The sequence below is a fragment of the Pomacea canaliculata genome, linkage group LG10 (assembly GCF_003073045.1).
Source record: "Pomacea canaliculata isolate SZHN2017 linkage group LG10, ASM307304v1, whole genome shotgun sequence".
In the NCBI taxonomy this organism is placed as follows: domain Eukaryota; kingdom Metazoa; phylum Mollusca; class Gastropoda; order Architaenioglossa; family Ampullariidae; genus Pomacea; species Pomacea canaliculata.
The window spans coordinates 11,620,182-11,642,746 of record NC_037599.1 but is presented as its reverse complement, the minus strand read 5'-3'; the positions used below and the strand labels follow the sequence as shown (position 1 = coordinate 11,642,746).

The window sequence follows — 22,565 nt, the reverse complement described above, 5'->3', positions numbered from 1 at the left end:
TTTAACACATAAGCATTACTTCATATATTTGTATGCTAGACTGCACCGATGGGAATTTTCAAATTTGTCAAATATATTAAATAGAACAGCGCACGGATTTGAGTGTTCCAATTTACTCCCACCGATAATGCATCTTGCTTAATGGAGGACCCAAAACTAGAGTGTTGGTAAGAAATCGCTAATTACTTGGATAAATCGTTACAGAAACTGATAAAACATATTTCAATTATTGTAGTAAGATTTGTTCTACAGTTTTCAATTTTCACACTTGGTTTTTTTGCTTTTACTTTTTGATAGATTGAGAACTTTGCGTTTTACGAGCGGGAAGTTTTGTTTTTGATCGTTGTGCGCTTGTCCCTCAATTAGGTTTTAAAGATCATTTTAACGATTTGTCCGTCCATAAAATTGTCTTTGTCTTAAATAGTGTGTTCAGTTTTTTTGAAGTCTTTTGTTTAAATTAGAAACGATTTTTCCACATTTAAAAGTCCATTTTTTCCCCAGTTTCCAGAAAGAAAAGTGGCTTTCGCAGCAAGTACCCAGTTATTGGGAACGAGGCTGCGTCCGTGTATTATTTCCCGGGTTTCCACTATTTAGAAAATAATAAGTTTTCTGGAATTAACAGACCTTCATGGTCTTAAAATGGATCATCCCATTCAAGCGAAGTCTTCTTATACACCGTGCAATTTTATTTTTGTTAACAAAACAAGGAAAATAATTTTTTATTGTGTCTGAAACGGAGTAAAATATTCTCCGCCATTGCTTGTTGTGCGTCACATGCCAAGTTTTTTTTTCCCTCCCACCCCCGCATTTTTATTTTGGTGGCAATCTAGGTGCGTCTATAATAAAGGACGAAAAAAGTGCGGACTGCTAAGTGTGAGCAGTTTGCAATATATGGGCACTTTTAGTGTGCAATGAACGTAGAGGGAAAGAAAAAACAAACAGCTGAAAACATTGTTTTGTCTCATTAACAAATAAAAAAAAATCCACTGGCGATTGAAAACATGCAACAGCGTTTATTAACCATTAGTGAATTTTGCACTTTTCATTTTCTACCAAAATAAAAGAACTGAAAGTTTGCAAATAGTATTAAAAAATGAAACAAAAGTAATGCAAGTCTTTTTTTTTTTGTCTGTTGTTTGAAATATTTGATAAAGGAAAGATATTAAATTTCACTTCCCACCTTTTTAAGACTTTAAAAGAGGATGGCATTCTACTTTTCAGTCTCTTTTAAGGAAGTTGAACAATTTCTCTTTTATTTTTTTCATACTTCTAATAAGTGACTAATTCATATTTATAAGGTCTCTAGACATTTTGTATTTTATTGTTCATTCCCCAAAAAACTCATATAAAACTCATCTGACAAAAAATAATAAAAATATAATTGTTTGCTGAATTTCTTTGCTGTTTAAAATTGAGAGTTGGGCAAGAAATCAGCCTTCAAGCAAAGTCAAAAGAAAAAAGAGGCATGTGATGCACAGGTAGAAGTTATGTGCACATTATGGGAACAGCTAGATATGATTTCTGAAGGTTATTGTCTGTTTGAAATAGTTGTTAGCAGGGAAATGATCCTGTCACATAAAATGAAATCATATTTATGAAGCTGGTGTAGGCAGGCAGAATCTCTGTTATATATATATATGGATCAAATTATGAAAATATCTTACATTTTCATTCCTCATTATTTTTTCTTGCCTGTTTATTAATTTGGTTAGTAGATAACGATTTTCAAACTGTATTTAATTCTTTAACTATACTTTGGGTCTTTAATGGTTTTGGTGTTGGTTTCCTCTCTATTTTCAGGAGCTTATTGTACATCTTCAAAAAAAATGAAGTATATACTATTAAGTAGGGTAGCTTGAATACTTTTGACCATGGAGAATTATAGTTTGCAAACTCCTTGATTAGCAGTCCCCTATCCATCAAGAAAGCAGCCATCGTTTTCATTTACTCTAAATCAATTTGTGCACCTAGCTGGTCATATTCTCATGCAGTGTATTTGCACCCAGAAACAATTGTTTCCAAATGAAAAATAATGGTACAGTACTATAGATGAGTAAAAACTAAAAAAGAAAATCACTTGAAAATTAAAGCTTATGGATAAGGAATAAATGTTTTAAAAAATCATTTCAAGTGTTCTAATGAGCAGAGTTAAAAAAAAAATGTTGAGGAAGCTCGAGAAGAATAAATGGAAAGATAAATATTTCGTAAGGAAAATTATTTTTATGAGATTAAATGGCCATGAAAAATAAATCGTACGAAGACTTATTCTTAACAAAGGTAATGGCAAAACTGGATCTATTATTTTTATTATTTTAGGTGCATTACTTTAAACTTTCAGGATATATAACTTTTAATATGGTGCAATATCAGCTATTCTGACAACACAGCAAGTGCGCATGATTCCCATAATGCGTACTTTACTGTGACTTTGAAAATAATACAGTCTGGAGGCAGCCATCATGCTCCTACATGCTGAGTCAGATCATATCTTGCATGCACATTTCTTTGTTTGCAAATGGTAAACAATATTACTTTATATATAACCAAGACATATAAACTTTATGTAACTAAGAAATCACTTGAAAATTCAGGGTCAGTAATAAAAGATAAAAGTAAACAAAATTACTAAACATGTTCCCTTGTGCAAGTTAAAAAAAAATGCTGATAAACTGAATAATGAATAAACTGAAAGATAAACAATCTGTGAAAAAAAAAGAGTTGTTACAATTTGAGTATATGGCTGAGAATCCAAATGTGAGAATCAAAACAAAGGTAACAGCAAAATGAATCAATTATTATTTTTTAGGAGTTTGATTTTTAACTTACAGCACTTTTATTTTTACCCACTGTCTCGAGAACACTGCAATTGCAACATATATTTAAAAGTTGTCAAAAATATTATCTCACATGAGAATACATTCCAGCAAAAGTAATATAATAAAGAGGTAAGAAAGATAGAGAATTGATGAAGATGTGTGTCAAGGTCACAGGAAGCTGATGGCTATGGGGGAAACATTCAAGACATTGGAACTTTGGTCAGCATGCTATGTCCAAACTTGCTAACTAATACATTGCCAGTACAATGGATTTTTTTGGGACACTTTGAATGGTTAATGCTTTAGGTCTTTTCCTGGTTAAGAACACCCTTTATGGAGCTAATTAAATTTATTGAGAATAGTTCTAATCCATGCATAACCGCTACCTATTTAAGTTTTTTTCCAAATAAAGTTAACACTCATATAGTGAGTTCAGCAATCTTTTCTTTTAAACTTTAGGAATTTCATTTGGGTTGATGTTTCCCCTAGGAAAGCCATGAACACATCTAACAGCACCAGCTTGTCTGCATCACCTCATGCAGAAGAGGAGACAAGCATACAGACATCTGCAAAACATGCGCTAGCAGCTGACAAGTCGGACGTGAATGAAAACATGCCTAGCAAACGGTCACGGATTGAAGCAGTCCCTACTACCACAACTAATGAAAATTCTGCCTCAAACATTTTGACGATCACAAATGCTTCACCAGTACCTACAGTTCCAGCACCAACCATTTCTTCTTCTCCTGCCATTATGTCCTTTCCTACTGCCATCAATTTGACCATCAGCAATGGTAAGCTCAGATATCAGTTGATATATAATTCTTCTCATAATGCTGAAGGCTAATTAGTAATTATTGAAGCACATATCTCTGAAAAAATATTTTACCAAAATTAAATCATTCACAAAAATCAGTATTACTTTTATTCTCATTTGTATAAGCATTTAAGTTTTTCTGATATTCATAATGATTTAGGGATTTGTCATTGTTAACAATGTCAGTCTCCTAGAGTATTTTTTTAAAAGTAGTAATGACATCAGATTTATTATATAATTTTCTGAAATGCTATAAAAATTGTTGCAAAAATTGTTTTGAGAGTTAAGTGGTGAAACAGCTGAGAATATTATGTCGGCTACAGTCGTTAGCACTTCTGCAACAGATCTCAACATAAAAGAGCTTAATTTAATTAATATTTTGAAAAAAAGAGACAAAAGTCAGGTCATTTGGAACCATCATGCATTTCTGTTCATTTGTCAAGCAGCAATTGTATTAACTGGTAACTCTTTAGGAGCACATTTTGTAATACAAATGGAGCTGGTGTTGCATTGAGAAAAAATTTGTAATTTTTATTTTGTGTAATTGTTTTGTTTTTGTTTAATTTCACATTTAAAGGGTGTGTAGTTAATTTCATCAGCTGAAAGTGCTACTTAGTCACTGACCTTGGGTCTTGGTATATACTACAAAGACAACTAGCAAATGTTCACTTTAGTTGCAAGATTTTTTTTTTTTTTTTGTGAGTAGAAATGGAGAAGCAGGTAGTGCGTCCATTAATTAAAGTAGTCTGTTTCTATTGTCTTGTCTCGATTACTGCTTCTTTTCCAGCCTAGAATTGTTTCATGTACAAATTTTGTACAGTATATAGAAATGAAAAAAAAGAAAGTTTAAATGTTATTTTGAATGTACTTCAGATATTAGGGATGGAACTAGAGGTGTCATCGTGTTAAAGATGTGAAATGTGTATGGTCTTAAGTAAAGCATCTGAATCTGAGTGGGTTGTGTCAAAGTAATTTCAAGTAATTAAAAAATACACCCAACTGAGAAACATGGGAAAGTGGAGACAAACAGATGTTGCTATAAATGGACTTGGTTGTAGCTAAGAACAGTAGAGTGTTGGTTACTAATTGAAATGTATCAGGAGATGTAGAAGAAAACAGCTTTATCCATCACCCTTACCATGAAGTGCTATTTTAGAAATGGGCAGTTAAAATCATAAACCAGTCAGCAATGAAATTTGAATATATGATGAATGTACTTTTCTCTAACACCCCAGTTTTCAAACTTTTCCAGACAAATACCACTTTTGAAAATTTGAATTTTACATAAGTGCAGTATATACCCAGACATGTCTGTACAAGTTTGTCAGCATTCATACAAATCTTTTCAATTTTTGTTTGTTAGGGGGATTAAATTTCAACATTTTTACTTACATGAATGAATGATCTGTATAGATGAAAACACACACACACATTGTAGGCTTTTACAAAATAGATTAGAGGTTGTCACTTTTGCATTATTGGAAATGATATTATTTAGCGTTCCCTCTTTGCTGTTAGCTTGGATTTAAGTTGAGATATCATCAGTAAAAATACAGGAAATTCCTTCTTTCAGCTTGTTTATTTCCTACAGGTGTCATCAAAATAGATGTCTTGAAACAGATATAATCTGGTTATCCTTGTCATTGTTTTCTATTTAGAGGATAGGATGGCTGATTAATCTATCTGCATGTGCAAATGCAACTGGATTTTAAGTCATGTCAGTAAGGTCACTGAACAACTCAACAGTAAACCAAATCGGTCAGGATGATTTAACCGCAACCAGAAGACATTTGACCACTGCCAAAAAACTAGACCAACCAAGACCAAATTCATCACTGCTTGAAGATATATGAAAGTTAAATATGGCTGATTAAAAAGGTCATGCAGTAAAAAGAGTTATGTATGCTTAGTTTACAGATTACTTTTTGTGAAAAACTGGCGATAACAGGTAAATTAAAAGATTCACCTCAGTCTGATGATGTGGGAAAATGGTTCACATGGGCTTTGACTTTTATTGTTACCAGTTGTCTTTTGCCCATAGTTGATTAAATCTTGGCATAGTCATTTTGGTTTTGGCAGTGGTTAAATTGTCTTTAGGTCACAGTCAAATCATCTTGGTAAAATTTGGTTCACTGTTAGGTTGTCTGGCCCCTATCAGGAAAGTTTCATTAAGACTGGAATAATGGTGAGCTCTTAAAATGTCAGGTGGTCTGATGTTTGCTGGACTTTGCACTTGATCACTGTTCATTACTTCCACTGCCAGGCATCATTAACATGAAGAATTCCATAGCAGTGGACGGGGGTCCCACCCTTCTTGTTACCCCTGCTGCATCATCTAGTCTCTCTAATCTGGCTGCTGTTCCTGTCACCTTGGTGAAGGGTAATCATGCTCTCAGTCTTTCTCTGTTTGAGACTATTGGTTTGATCCATTCCTCTGTATCATGATTTTGTTTTTAATTTCACAGTTTATAATACTCTTTTGTTTCTATTTGTAACTTTGTGCAACATTTATTTGGTTATATATCACCATAGCAAGTGAACCTTTCCTCTTTATTTGCAATATTTTGTTTATACTAACTGGGGCAAAGATATGAGATAACATTTTTTGGTGGGAGGGGTACCTTTCCACGGCTTGTATTCATGATTACCAATGAATTAAACTGCCCTGGTAGGGGACTAGTGAGAATAGACAACCTAACCTGATTTGCAAGTCGATGAGTAGTTGAAGTTTGGTCAAAGGTGAAGGGTAAATCTTCAATCAAAATGAGAACCACAAGAAATGGGGGGAAAAAAAGAAAACTAACAAGCATCTGCCTGCAGAAAATTTGATCAAATGGTGCTCCTTCAGCATAAAGCAAATATTAGATTGAAAAAATATTAATTTATTTTCAGTCAGAATGAAATGACAAACAGGAAGAGGAGGAAAATACCTATGGGCACCAACTGCCATATTCAGTCATTGGCATTTGCAACTTTCAGAGTGTGAATTCAATAATTCAGATTTATCCACACTAGATAGGCTAACCAACTGGGTAAATATGCTTCGTGAAAACAAACCCAGAAAGTAAATCAGAATAATTTTTATTTGTATACATATTACTATGGTGCTGGTATTTGTTGAAAGTGAAAGTATTTCATGTCATTTTCTTCAGAAAGGCAAATGGTACATTTTCTCACTCCCCTGTTTGTTGATGTCAACAAGTGCTTCATGGATTGTCAGTTCTGATTACAATAGGGTTGGGTGAAGTTCACTTAGATTTGTAAATACAAACTGTAAAACTAAACTGTAGTTTTGGTAATTTGCCCATTTCTTTTTCTTGATGAAAAGTTTCTTTGCCATTTTTCTTTTATTTTCTGATGGATCCTGTTCACACAATCACATCTTTATCATGGCTTATTCTCAGTAGAAAGTTATTTTTTGATTGGTTGATCTTGTTGTGTGTTTTGTTTCTGTGGGATAATGATAAAAGAAACATTATTATTCAGTTTCTCATTTAAATTTAATGTATCAAATAAATAAGGGGCATTTTACAAAGTATTAATAAAATCTCTGTGCATAAATACTTAAACAGCTCAGCATAATTATTGTTGACTTAGTATTAATTTTGAGTATTTCTGTTATCTAATGCTCTTAACAGGAAGCTGAGTGAATGTGCATGTCTCTGTTCTGTGTCTCTATTCTCTTGTTTGTTTGTGTGTTTTGCAAGTCCATTGTTGGTTTCTGTCAGAAATACCATGTTGACAACTAATTTGCTTCACAGTAATCAGTTGTTGTCTTTTTAGTTTTCATTCTTTTCTGTTTAGATATATATTTCTGATTTTATAGCATAAATTTGCTTTTCAAAGGTGGCAGGGTTTCTGCTTTGTGAGAATTTAGAGTTGAAATCATATGTTTATGCAGGTACTGTACCAACTCTTTGTCTGTACAGGTACTGTCCCGACTGTGTCTTCCCCAATGAGCACTGGGTCCCTGACCACCTCTAGCATTGTGAGTAACAATCAGGCCAGTATTTCTCATGCCTCTACTCACACCCAGTTGAAGGTGCCCAATCCTGCCACGATCCAGTTGCGCCCCCAGGTCTTCACTAATCTTCAGAGTAACAACATGGCTATGGCCATGCAGACACGGCTTTCTCTTCCATTTCAAACCACAGTAGGGCAGAATCTAACTGTCCCTACGACACTGAATACTCTGCGCAGTCTCCAACCAAGCACCTTGCCTTCCTCCCCAGTCTTGTCTCACCCGATGCAGTTTCAAACAATGTCTCAAATCCGAGGCGGGGCTGTCTCCATGACGGGTACAAGTCAGCCTCAGTCAAACCAGCAAGGTCATCAGCAACTGCATCAACAACAACCGATGTCCATCCGACCATTTCCCTTACTGCTGAACAGACCGCTGGCGTTAACTGGGCGTCCACAGTTGATCACCGCTGCACCAACACGTCTTGCCCCACGACCACTTGGAAGCCAGGGTCTGCAAGTACCTGGCCATCAGTCGCCTACCTCAGCTACGCTTGTGCCTCTCTTTAGACCATCGCAAGCACCAAAGGTCCTTAGTGCAGCCACCCAGCCAATTGCATCGGCCCCTGCTGTCAATGTACAAGGTCAGTTTGTTAATCAAGTGGTTGCTGTTAGCACTGGGAATCAGGTTGGTGTGACCCACATTAGTTTCCAGCCTCCTATTTCTGGAACAAAGGTGCTTGAACGCCCAGGCAAGATGCCAGAGGCAAGGCTCATTCCCAGTGTTACAACAACCAAGCTTATTCGTCCAAACAGCATTGGAGGGACCAATGTTGCGAGTTCTAGTGCTATGGTGGACACACTGTCAGGTATGGTCAAGCAACATGAAACTGTGTCCTCAGCAAGTTCTGTAATAAGAAATGGTGGCATCATTGCAGCAGCAGGTGCTAGCATGGCGCCTAAACATTTACAGGATTCCACAACAAACACTTTGCCACTGGTTGGTGAACCTCCAGTGAAAATGTCGTTCATAGTTCAGCCAAGTGTTGGAAACTTAAAAGAAGAGCATGCTGCTGCCTTGTCCACAGCTACCCCACTCTCTCATGAAGATAAAGTGCCAGGGCAAGCAGAGAAGAAGGATTCTGATTGTGGGGAAAAGAAGGATGAACAGTCAGTTGAGAAAAATAAGAAATCTGAGGATGTTCCTGCGAACACACATTTACCTGGGGACTTTGATGCTGCAAAAGCCATGGAGTGGAATGATGGGATCGGCACTTTACCTGGTAGTAATCTGAAGGTGAGAAGGAAAAAAAAGTGTGTATTAATATATGTGTGTGGTGATATGGTCATACTTTTTTGTTTTATTTTATACATTTCTTAAAATCCTTTCTTGCAGTAAATGTTGTTATATCCTTGGAACATTTGCTTGAAGTTCATTGGTTTTCTGTCATTTTATGCCACCAGAATCAACATTGCTGTATTTTTTTTTATTATCTGGCTGTCTGCAGTTTTCTCTCTCCCTGTTTGCTGTTTACCATTTCTACTTATGCACTCATGGTAATTCTTTCAGAGATGTTTGTCCTGCTTATTAGTCGCTCACCTGCCATATAGCATAAAATTCAGATGTTCTCAGGTGCAACTTTTATGTCATTTCAGTTCAAGCTTGATGAGTTTGGCTTTGTGGATTTGCTGATGGATGATGGACAAGAGGCAGTCCTGGTAGACTCATCTGTAGGTGTAAATACAGCAACTTTCAATCCATCTGAGTCTCAAGCTGCCAGAGTAGCAGGTAAAATATATATACACACACCATTCTGCTTGTAAAGTTATATTAAAAGATGTCTTAAGGGGAATGTGCACCTTCCCATCTTCTTGGCCTTGAAGAAGACAGTTGTAATAGATAAAATTTCTGGTCCTTTGGTGTACTTTTATGTCTGTTTTAAGCATACTGTCTATCTTTAAAAGATAATTAATGTTCTGGTATTTAAACGGTATTTAATGACATTTAAATATTGCAGACAGTCCATCTAGTCTCATTAAGAGAGAGAATGATCCTATTCAGAAGTGTGAGAACTGTGGCAAGTATGGATACCTCAGTGACTTTTGCAAGTCAGGAAGATTCTGTTCCCAGACTTGTGTAGGGGCCTATGCTGGGAAGTAAGTGTACCAGAACAATTATCAAAACCAAGTTTATTAATATTTTTACTTTAGTATGTTTTGTAGGATTTTAATCACATTAATCAATTATGTGAAGGATATCTCAGGAGGTTTCTGCAGAATATCAGTGCAGAATTTACCAAGCTAATTGCATAATTTCTAACTTAATATTGTCCTGCATATTTGTACACAGTAGAGTCTCTGCCACAGTGTGGAAAGACAAAATGGTGTGGGAAAATAAAATGTTTGTGCACACCAATCCTGCATGGCCCTGTGTATACCTTTTCAAGAGTTCTGCCTCTTCATTTTCACTATGCGTCTGGTTCTTGACAGGAAAAACCTGCATCGGAAACACAACCTCCTCAGTACAAAGATGGTCATCAACTTGAAGAAGAAGAAAAAGAAACTCCGGGCCCTTGCAGTTGGTGCAGGTAGTGGGGATGCTGTATCATTGCCATCTCACAATGCTGCAGAGGGTGTAGAAGAAGAGAAGCCAGTGTTTCAGCCTGCAGGTGCTGCCAATCATATTTCAGTTCTATGAGTGCATTTGTATCTTTTTGCATTTTTGTGTCATACTGATATTCTGATAGAACTGTGCTCCTGTCCCTATTTAAAACTGATTAGCCCATATGAGAACTTTTATGTGATTAAAAAAGAAATACAGCTATGAAATCCAGCGTTGAAGTAAAATATCTTTTTTTCACCTGAATGGTGTGTTATACCAATATAGTCAGTATTGTGTCCCCCTTTTCACCTTTTCCAAATATGCTTTTTTTCCCTACAAAACTAAGGAAATAGAAAATCATGGTGATTGTACAAATCTGTTCATAATAGGAAAGCAATTCATGCTATGCAGCTGTATATTCATTCGTGAACTACATTTTAAACAGAGCATTACCACTTCGGACATAAATGGTGTCAGTAAATAATAAGTTACATTTTCTTACATTGTGCAGAAATTATTTATGATTACAACGTATTTATTTATGAGTTGTGTCCAATGAACTTTTATAGTTGTTATAATTCATGTTTACTTTAAAATATAATTTGCTTATACATTATAATACATACTTTTTTTCAATTAAAAAAAAAAACCTAGAAAAGTTAAAAATTTTGGTTTGAAACTAAACTTCATAGATTATAAAGTTTGTTTTTCTGATTTTTCAGGACGCAAGCCTCGTGGATTTAGCTGGCAGGAATATCTTGAAGAACAGAAGGCAGTGGCAGCTCCATCTCGATTGTTCAGAGATGTAATTTTTATAATTTTATATGGTTTACCAGTTCAGGATGTCTGTAGTGGCTACTTTCTAAGATCATTACTGTTAAATATAATTCCAATTTATTTAGAAAAATAAAATTTAATTGATAATTTAACCAGCAGTTAAACCTGCATTTCTCTGTTTCACAGCCTTTTCCGGCACAACGCAATGGTTTTAAAGTTGGCATGCGACTGGAGGGGATAGATCCAAAGCACCAGAATTTGTTTTGTGTCCTAAGCGTGGCAGAGACACAGGGTTATCGCATACGTCTTCACTTTGATGGCTTCTCGGAATGCTATGACTTTTGGACTAATGCTGATTCACCTTATATTTTTCCTATCGGATGGTGTGAAAAAAATGGGAAACCTCTGCAGCCACCTAAACGTAAGCTATGTCTCAGTCAGAGCTTATTTTAGTTTTTTTAAAATATGTATTTATATATAAATGCTTTAGAAATAAGTAATTTTATTTCTTCATGTTTTAAGGCTTGACACATTTTGTGCTAAAAACATTTTGCAAAAGCATCAAAGGTAAGTCCTTTCTTAAGTATGGTTTGGTTTCAGCATTGTAGCATGTTTAATGGTGAAAAGACATTTTATAGGCTATGTCTTCTCATTTTACAACATATTTACTGAACTTTGAAGCATCAAGAAGGCGTTGAACTAATAATTTTATTTATGTGGCTCTGAGTCTGTGGTATAAGATGCCATACTTTTGCATATGAGTTAAGATGGTGTTGTATGAATATTAGACATATATATGATAGGTGGGAGAGTCACGCTGTTGTTTAATTCATTTTAGATGTGCCATCTGATGCCTTTAACTGGACATCATACTTACGAACGACCAAATCCATTGCTGCACCCAGAACAGCATTTGCAAATCAGCCAGGAGCTGTAAGAATGGCTTTTTAAGTTTGTTTTGCTAATTTACATGAGCTAGTGTAGCTGAACATATCATTTTTACTTTTTTGGATAACTCCATATAGATTCTTCAGTAGATGGCACTTTAAGACTAAGCAAATTGGTGGTACCATGCTATTTTCCAGTAAGTTTAATGGAGGGGGGGGGGTGTGTATATATGGTGTATATTTTAATAGAGTTTGTGTATTCTGTGTGTGTACATGTAGGTATGTATGCATAACTGTGCTTCCCTTGTTTGATACATTTGGTTAAAATAAATATAAAAGTGTTAATCATTTTTTTTTTAAGTCTGTAACACCTAGTGCGTTTCGTGTTGGGATGAAACTGGAGGCAGTGGACAGAAAGAACACTGCGCTGATATGCGTGGCTACAGTTGCTGACACTCTTGGTGATAAAGTTCTTGTCCACTTTGATGGTTGGGAAGATGTGTATGACTATTGGTGTGACATTACATCACCTTATATCCACCCAGTGGGCTGGTGCCAGGAAAATGCACGCACATTATCTCCACCTTGTGGTCAGTCATTAGCAACTTTTTAACAATTTTCTAAAACATTTCAGAGTGGTGGCTTCATTTTCTTATGTTACTGCTAAATATATCTAATTTGTGACATTTTTGTGGGCGATCTCAATTTTAAAAAGTGCAAAGTACCTTTGACCCTGAGTACAGGTAGGCAGTCCAGTTGTGCAACAAGCTCTAGCACCTGTGACCAGTACAGTAAGGATTGGCTGGTTTCATATCTCTCGGGAAGACTTTTTCCTACATGTACGACTTGTTTAGAGGCCTGGCTGCTTTGCCATGATCTAGCCTTAGATGCTGGCTTAGTATAAAACACCAGTTCCACTCCCTTCCCTCTGAATATAATTACAGCTTCACCAAATTGCTTTGAGATATTGAATTCATTTTTTTTTTAATTCTTTCTGACATTTATCAGACTGGAAGGAAGTGGAGACCTTTACGTGGGAAGAGTATATGCTGCTTACAAAATCTTCACCTGTCCCTGCTCGAGCTTTCAAACCTGTAAGCACTCTTAATTATTATAGTAATAAAGCTCTATGATTTAAGCTCCAAGCTAGATGGATTAACAAAGACCAGCATGCTATTTTAAGAATTGATAAATGAAAAGGGTTTTCTTTAAGACAAAGCATGCCACATTTATGGAGAGAAGTTGGGGTGGGAGGTGAGAAGATTGAAATTTTCTGACAGCATTGACTTAAAGCCCCTGCATTGTTTAAACAATGTGAAGGGATCGGGTTGAAAAATTACAAGTATTGAGACTCTGGAGAAAAAAAAATAATCTCCAAACTTTTAAAGTCAAACTTTTAATTCTAACAATATGAGAAGTTATTAGAATCATTCTTAAATTTGTGCTTCAAATTTCAGAATGAGGGAGAGCATTAAATTTTACAGAACTTTTTTTTTTTTTTTTAATAATTTCATTTTGAATCTTGATTGTGTTTCCAGAGGACTCCAATGGGTTTTGAACCTGGGATGAAAGTAGAAGCTGTTGACAGGAGAAATCCGATTCTAGTGCGTGCTGCAACAATTAAGGAAGTAAGGGAGCACCAGGTCTTAATTCATTTTGATGGCTGGCCTGAGATATATGACTACTGGCTTGATGATGACAGTCCAGATATCCGACCTCCACACTGGTGTGCTCGCACTGGCCACCCGTTACAACCACCATTCAGTGAGTAGTGCTAGAGTGGCATGGGAAATATGTCCAGCTTAAGTCTAGGATTCCTGTCAATTTCTCAGTCTCTGTCATGCCCTATCTTTTCATTCCTCATAGTTCAGAGCTTATTATATTTCCATCCTTATATAGCAATTTTTGGATGTTTAGAATTGCTTCTTTGTTTGTTGTCTGTTAGATGAAGATGACCACACCCCAGGAAGCTGTCCCACTCCATGCTGCATTGGTGTTGGCCATATTAAAGGAGCAAAATATGTTGGACATCACAGGTTGGTGTGGGTGGATATATTGCATAGAGTATCTGGATGTTACATTAGCTTTGATTTTAAAAAATAATCGATATTTTGCCACGAGCATGTCAAAATTATTCAGAATTGTTTTTAGGGAAAGTATTAAACTTTTAGAACTCTAGCTTTTCAAATTAGATCTGTAATTTGTCCAGTACTGGAAACTTGCCATTTTTTTTTTTTTTTTTTTGTGCGTGGCAGTGCTTTCGGCTGTCCTTACTCTATGCTTAACATGAACAAGGAGTCCACACTACAGGACAGACTGGGGTCAACAAGGGCTGAAGAAGGCTCTGCAGCACCTTCTGCCTTACGTATTAAAACAGAGTTTGGTGGTGAAATCAGGTAGTAGCTGGTTCTTAGATGAAAGTGTTGAATTAACAACATAGTCGTAGACCATTTCTTTACTTTGAGATTCATCTTAGCTCAGTTTTATGGCTTGCATTGTAGAATTTGAACCATCTTGGAACAACTACCTACAAGAAGAGAAAATATGTGCAATTATTTGTAGCGAGCTGTTAATTACATCCATGTTGTGTAAGTTTGGGAGGTAGGGGGAAATTATTGAAAGATGTATTGGAGAAGAATCATATAGAGATATATAGACTTTTTCAGGTGTACATTATAATTCACTTTTGCAAGTATCCTTTTGTCATATCTACACATTCCTAGACATCCTGTTCTTCATTCAGTCTGTGCCAGTCTTGTTCTTCAGTCTGAAGGTCTAATGTATTTCAAGTCATAAATAGCTTTATGATTTATATGAAAGCCATTTTAATTTCAGGAAATGCCCGACACCAGGCTGTGATAGCACTGGACACATAACAGGTCGATTCACCTCGCATCATCGACTTTCAGGATGCCCTCTTTATGAAAAAAATATTCTGAAGATGAAAGCTGAACTTGCAGGCAGACCTATTGGAAGGCCTGGCAGGGGCCGGAAAAAGTAGGATGCTGTTCTGTTTTATTTAGGAAGAGAAGATATTCTCATGCTTTAGTAATGGTTCTTAGGAAGAGTCTTTTGGTTATTCCTTTTATGAAAAACATGTGAAAGATAAAGAGATTATGACTTCAATCATGTTCTTCAGATCTTCATTTGAAATCACAGTTTATTCTGCTAAGCTCATACTGCAATGCTGGCTATACATTATAAAAATTACTTATGTTATGCTTTCAGGAAAAGTTTTGATGGTGGTGATCCTACTACACGAAGCCAAAGCGATGACCATTATCAAAGAGGTAAGTGATAATATCATGGATAGTTTTTACAGTTGTTTTACAGATTGCATTGTTGTTGTCATCATCATCATCAATATTACCAGCTTCATTGTATTTGTAGGATTATTTATCCGTTGTCTTGTTATCTAAGCACACTAACTTGCTTATCTATTCTTCTCACAGATTATGACTCTATGGCAGTGCTTCATGAGGGCATCCACCAGTCTGTGTTCATGTCTGCAATTCCACCAGCACCTTCCCAAGAAAACCCTCCTTTCTGGGAGCATCATGTCAAATTGCTGCCAGGCGTTAGTCAGATCACTGGTAATGATGTTAGGCAGTGGTCAATAGCAGAGGTAGCCACTTTTGTGGCTTCATTGCCAGGCTGCTGGGAACAGGAAAAAGTCTTCAAAGAACAGGTGAGAAGAGGAGCAATAAGGAGTGGGTTTTTTTTTTTTAATTTTAAAATTTGTTCAGTTAGCTCAGATGCTGATGTCACAGAAGAGTGCCAATGCTAGCTTGTTTTCTTTCAGATAGTGGGTTTTGACTGTAAAGTAGTAGAGATATGAAAATAGTAGTAGTAGGGGAGGAGCCAGCTCATAAGCTGTTGAGCCAGAACCTACTGTAAATAATAATCTTCAAATAGTTTTTTCCTTTCATTCTTTTAATTCCATCACAAGTGTATGCTGCAATCAGCATGCATTGTCCTTTGCACCATAGCTATAATGGTAGCTTCATCATCTAACCTACAGAAGTAGAACTGAACTGACATTCATATCATTCTACTCACAGTGCATGAGAAGAACAAAAGATATCTAGCAGAATCTCTTCAGAACCATCTCTCTTTTCTGACTCCTCGTGTTTTTATGGATCGGTTCTTCTGAAGTGATTGTCAGCAATTTTCATTTTGTAGTTTCCTTTGTTTTTTGACAGCAAATTGATGGTGAGGCTTTCTTGTTGCTGAACCAAGCAGACATTGTGAAAATCATGAACATCAAGCTGGGACCTGCACTGAAGATCTTCAACAGTATACTTATTTTCAAGCAGACGCTAGACTTGTGATATACTCTGTGATAAAAGTGACATTTATTTTGAAGGAAATGGACTTATCCATGGACTAACAAATTTTAAGCATGACTCATAACTGTAAACTGCACAGCAAATCTTTCAGATAAACAGTTTAAAGATTAGCTCATCCTAATTTGACTGTTCATTATAAGACTTTCCACTTTCTTGATTCAAGTTTAATGTGCATGTAATGATTGAGATTGTGAGCTGCAATGCAGATCCATTTGATTATTGAAAAGACTGGGCTTCATAGGTCATGGCAGACAGGTAAAATTACAGGGTTTACATTCCAGGCTTTTCTGCTGGAATGTATGTTTTTTTAAGACTTGGGTCAGGTGACAAATAAAAACACTAAAACACTTTCCATCATTTTTAAGACTAACAGTTTTTTTTTTCTTTCCATTTTTTAAATTTTTTAACGCTGTACTTTCTTCCCTTCTCAGTCTTTAACTTTTGTTGCTGCTTAAAACTTTAAGTTAAGGGATAAGCATGATTGTCTTGTTTATATATACATATATATTTTTATACATACATATGTGTGTGTATGTAACATTCGAACAGAAAAGTTTTGCATCATGCCTTGATTTGTAGTCATTTTTTTCTTACACCAAACCAAATTTCAGATCCCTTTTTGGATTATAAAAGGTAGCCAGTACATGCATAAATTGTGCTGTGTTTGGACAAATACATTGTCAACACATATTGCCCTTTTATTTTCCTTTGTGGTCTTTGTTCTTTTCCTTGTGTATTTCCTGTAGGGTTTCACAGCAAAGTCACATGGGCTGGAAGAATCCCAGATATTAGATTGGGAAATAAATGGGAGTAGTCCACTAGTTTGCACCAGTAGCTTGCAGAATGTTAGGTCTTGGATATACCTTTTTACCCAGGAACATGTTTGACTATGGTGGTGAATTAATCAGTCTGCATCGATAATCTCAAAAAAATGTGTACCATTTTCTCAGGGAACACCTATTTAAAAAAAAGAGAGCATAATAATTGTTTTCTATGGCAGACCACGAGATGCTGTGGGTGTAAGATGATACATCGTTTTTGATGATGGACATTATGTACATGTCCAAAGAATTAATCAGAAATAATTTTTGCATTCTGCAAACTACTCCCCTTTTTTGTATTGAATTATGTTTTAACACACAGGGCCATGTTTAGGACTGTTGTCAGGTCACTCCACCTTAACACAATAGCAGTTAGAATTCTGCAATAAATCACCAGTGTCCAGAGTGCTTACTTGCTCAAAAAATATTGGCCTTATTTTTTTTTTTAAAGACTTGGAGAAGCCATGCTAGGAGAAGAAATCACAGGCTTTTTAACCATGTCTTTGAGTTTTGAAGCATGGAATTAAAAGACTGAGTATAGACCATGTCTGAATGCAAAGTATTTTTCAAATGACTGGCTTTAGTTCATTAAAAGATTCTGGAGAGTTTTTGACTACATTGTCATCACTTCAGGAGGATTTGTAGGCCATGTGACATGAGAGTGATGTCATTTACTCACTACTACTATAATATCAAATTAAATCAGATTGCCAGTCAGCGTAAACATCATGTGAAGAAATAATTCAACTAAAAAAAAGAAAAATGAGGACATAAAGAGTGAATAATTAGTGTTGTGTACTATAAATAAAAAAGCTGAATCTCATGCATGTGTGCACTAAGTATTGCAGTAAAAATAGATGAAAGTTCCAATATAGTGACAAAAATCCAAGTTTTTTAGCTAATTACCCAGATCTGTGCTACTAAGTCCTTTTCCATCTGCAAGCTTTCAACCACAGACTTGAAAATGTGATATTGGAGCACTGCTGATACTGCTGGAAGCATGTGTCAATTAGTCACATCAGTTCAGTGTTCGTTGTCACAAATTTGACCTTTTAGTGGTTAAAATATTTTTAGATCAACATTGGCCAGGCTCTGCAAAGTGTTGAAAAACAGTATCAGTATCCTTTGCTGGTTTAAGATTTCTCACCTGCCTGGATTTAAAACATAAACCATGGATCTTGCTGTGTGTTGCTGAAAGGAATACTATTGTTCCTGAAAATAAGTGCCTAAGGAATCCACAGCATTTCTCATTGAGTTGCAGTGGGTGTGTATATATATATATGTATTGTCTTTGATGGGTGTTGGGGTGGGGGAGAGAAGGATGGGAAGAAACACTTGTTGATGGACCTTCAGTAAGCTTATCTGGCAATTGTTATGCAGTGCAGAAATGATTTATTGGGTCAGCAGATCTCACAGCCATCTCTTTAAAGAATTCTGCTGGGAAAGATATATAGTACTAAAGCAGAAATAAATGGATAGTCTTAGCTGCTTATGATAGAAAAAGATATTTTCTTCCCAAGTTTTTGTGACCAGATAAGTTTCAGCCAGTCCACTTTGATTTTGGCTAATGCATTAGTAAGCATTTCAAACTGTGTGCATGCACATATGCCTTGCCATGTGATATAGTATAGAACATGTATATATGTTTGCACTGACTTATGGTGTAGAGCAAGATAGCTGAGAAGTTGCGACTGTTTGCCTGATTTTGTATATTGAGAACAGTGAGAATTTCTGTTGTTATGGCTAGTATGGTAAATATTAGAAAACCACACTAGCGTGTAGAAAACAAACTAGCATGTAGAAAACAAAGGTGGATGGGGGGAATTTATGCTTGTAGTATTTATGAGGAATATTCCATCTACCAAAGCCGTTTCTTCTTCTATAATCTATTCTGCTTTATGAATCTTGTATGGATGGATACAACTGGCACTTGGTTTGCAAACATGGTTTAGGGACTTCCTTTCAGTAATCCAAACAAAAAAAAAAAAGTCCTGTGACACTTTATAGATTATTATAAACATTAACAAAAGGTGAAAACTAGGACCTTTAAGTTGCTTACTAAACAAAATTTTGTGTTTACCTGGACTGGTATTTGGGCTTAAAATGTAGTACAGTTCTCTCAATACCTGCTTCATTGATTGCACCTAAAGGCTGATTAAAAGGTAGGTAAATGGAAAGAATGAAATCTCAAAAAAGAACTACTGAGAAGGATAAAATATAAAAAGCATAAAATAAGCCAAGCTTTGGGAAGAGAAAAAAGACTTTTAAGTTACGTCAGGTCGACCAGCAGTTACTTTTGACCTGCCAATGATTGCATGCTTTTAAGAAAGGATAATTTGAGACACAAATGTGTTGCAGTGCTTTTTAACTAATTGCTCAATTCTTTATCCTATAAAATGTGGAGGATTTATACTTATTGCAATTTGTAATCTCTTACATCTGTTTGGAGAGACTAACATCTCTCTTTTGTGTTTGTCCTTGCTTCATCTTAGTTACATGTAGTGTCATGAGAGAAAATATTGTGTGGCATGAATAAAGAAGGAAGTGTCCTGTAGATCAAGACCTAAATGAAATGGTACAATATAAACAATTGACAGTCACGCCATTATGTTCTTGTTTGATTGTCCAAAAGATGCCATTAACTCTAGTGATATTGAGTGTTGTTGAAGATAAAGAAAGTACTTGATGTCTTCCAGAGCATTTTAAACTTGTTATCTCACTTTATCTTTTAATAATTTCTTCATTCATCTGTATAAAATAGTTTTTAGAAGGGCATTTTTGGCACTATGATATGTGACAAACTACACAGTTGTATGTATTCTAATAAACCATGTTGCTTTATTTAATATGTATGCTGTGCTCAAACTCATTATTTGGCTTTACTGTACTGGTGGTTGAAGTGTCATCTTGGTTATTATACTTGTTTTGTTTGAATGGAAAGATTATGCTTTTTTTTTTTATTAAAGTTTTTTGGAAATCTCATTGGTTTAAGGGGAGAAACTGTTCTGTATTCATTCCTCAATTGATGACATAGGGAAAAATTTTAATTGTTTTTAGTCATTACAGTTTCTCAAACAAGCCATTCATTGTCTTCAGTGTGAAATGCTCATATACACAGTCTGTGTAGTTTTATTAGAGTCACTGATATAGGTGGGCTCATCACAAAAGACTTCAAAAAGTAATACTTGGTAAAGAAATTCCTAAAGAGTTGCGGTTGTGAGTGAATTATAAAGACAATGAACTCTTGTTTTAAGTGTACTTGGCATTGTAAACACTTGTGATGACCGTGGTGTGTAACTGACTTCCACCAGTTACATTTTCTCTTTCTTGTCCTGTATCCCATGTCAGCTGTTTCCCTCACTGCTGATGGCTGCTGTTTCTTTGCATTCCAGATTTTCTATTGATAATTTTATTTGGAAGTAAAGAATAACTTCTTATCAGTTTCATTGTGATTTTAGTACTGTTTAGTTGAGTACATTAATGTATGCAAAACAGTAACAGATTTTTACTGTTCATTTAATCAGTGATTTTTTTAGCATATTTTTTAAACAGATATTTTGCTTTGAAGTTTTGTTCATTTTTTATTCTTTCATGAGTGTATGGTTGTCTGAGGGAAAAACATTTTTATGCTATCTATATATAGGAATATAGTATAGTTTTCTAAGAGAGAAATAACTGCTAACTTTTAGATATATCTAGGCTAGTACTTGAAAAACTCTAGGCTCGCCTTGTCTAGAAGTGTAAATAAAATGATGTAAAAGGATTTCAGTTTTAATGCTTATAATAGCATTTGTTTTGAAAGTGCTTCCAATCTGTTCCCATTTCTATGTATATAAAGTTCACTTTTTCCCCCCATCTTTCCTTTTCTTATTCTCAGTTTCTAACATAAAACTGTTAACCTGTGTGTGTTGATAACTTGTCGAGGACCCTAAAACACAGGGGAAGGTGGAGATTGTTGTGTGCATAGTAGTTTTAACATCTGTGGTGCTTATACTTTAAGACCTTTTCTCCTGTTAGAGAGTTTTTTAAAAGTTTTATGCTCACGTTTTATTTTGCATGGAATCTTTGCCTTAGCATCGTTTTGCTCAAAAGTTTTGATTTTTTGCACAAACACACAGCTATCAAGCAGTATGTGCACTCTTAATGCTCGACTTTGACAAAGATGGTCATGAAGAAGAAGATCTAGAGTTGTAAAAAAAAATTCTCAGCTGTTTTTGTGCATTTTTTCAGGAGAATGCCTCAGAATCAACAAGATATCAAGCAATGATGGTCAAAGTTTTGATCAGATTGTAGTGTTAAAGGAGGTAACTTGCAGTTGTTGGAGGAGGGGGAGGGGGACATAAAAAATACTTAATATATTTTGCATATGGAACCTCAGTAAAGATATTTCTGTATGGTTGCAATTGTTGAAGTATACAAATGAGCATTCGTTTTAAATGCATGTACATATATTGTCAATAATCTGTTTCCAAAGAAGTTCAGGGTATCCTGGATGCTGGTGATTGACTGCCATTAGTTCCCGGTGTGTTTGGCTTTTCTAGACTAAACAACATTGCAATTTAGCTTGTAAATATTAGCATTCATCTTGTGTGAATACAAGTAGTAGATGTAGATCTACTGAAAGGAAGTAAATTTTGAAACCACTTCTGGATGTACAAAGTTTTTGTGTAATGTGAACTGTTTTCAAAATGTTCTGTTTAGCAGTCTTTTTTTAAAAAAAAATACCAGTCATCGAAGGGCAAAGAAACATACAAGCATTTCTTTATAGACATTTTGGAGAAACCCTTTTTGATATTTCAGTTTTGTGGGATTATTTTATAAGAATATTTCACATAAAGGAGTTTTGTAGAAACTAATAATATATTAATGTTGTAGATTTAGATATTTTAGTGATTGTGCAATGAAAGGAAGTGAAAAACATTTTTGCACAAGATGTTTAATCGTTTATTTGTTTACTAGAATGTTACATGCCAATGAAAAATGTTCATGTATAGTGTGTAATTAGAAAATAAGAACGAGTATGCAAATCTGGCCTGATAATTCTGCTGCTTGTCTGCTTTATGCTGTTTTCTTTGTTCAATTTTTTTTTCTGGAAACGATATGCCCTTATTGGAGTTGATCTAATACAGCAGATGTGTCCTGTTGTGGGGGACAGACATGCCTAAGGTCATTATTGACAAATTAGCTTGCATGAGCGTGTGTATGTGAGTGTGCAAGCTTCATGCAGTAGTTGTATGAATCTTTTGTCAGTCTGTGAATTCACTTTTCGTACAGACACATGTTGCATGTTTTTGTGCGGTATAGTTATTCCAGCAGAACGGTACCTAGTTCTTCTTAGGTCAGTCATATTCAACAGAAGGGAGCGAGCGAGCTTCGGGTACGATCCATTGTGCTGTTAATGAAATCCCTGACTGTAATGACTCAGGTGATTGGGATTGCTCATTTCGTAATAGTCGACGGCCATTACAAAAACGGATTACTAGATAGCGGAGCTATGCAGACTGTCGCTTCAGTCGTCTAATTACCACAGTCGGAC

The 22,565-nt window shown here is 35.5% G+C and overlaps 1 protein-coding gene across 2 annotated transcripts; it reads left to right on the top strand.

Moving 5' to 3' along the window:
- The first annotated feature begins 72 nt into the window (after positions 1-72).
- LOC112573058 (lethal(3)malignant brain tumor-like protein 3) lies at positions 73-22,190 on the top strand. Of its 2 annotated transcripts, XM_025253046.1 has the most exons (19): positions 73-167; positions 3,306-3,610; positions 5,897-6,013; positions 7,563-8,890; positions 9,250-9,382; positions 9,612-9,750; positions 10,084-10,262; positions 10,918-11,000; positions 11,159-11,393; positions 11,811-11,905; positions 12,221-12,449; positions 12,868-12,953; positions 13,398-13,623; positions 13,805-13,895; positions 14,115-14,255; positions 14,695-14,856; positions 15,088-15,149; positions 15,312-15,547; positions 16,062-22,190. In XM_025253046.1, exons 1-19 carry the CDS (start codon positions 142-144, stop codon positions 16,188-16,190), a joined length of 4,002 nt encoding a protein of 1,333 aa, XP_025108831.1. In that variant the 5' UTR covers positions 73-141; the 3' UTR covers positions 16,191-22,190. The 2 variants fall into 2 exon arrangements, with proteins under 2 accessions (XP_025108831.1, XP_025108832.1); XM_025253047.1 differs by lacking the exon at positions 5,897-6,013.
- Positions 22,191-22,565: the final 375 nt, after the last annotated feature.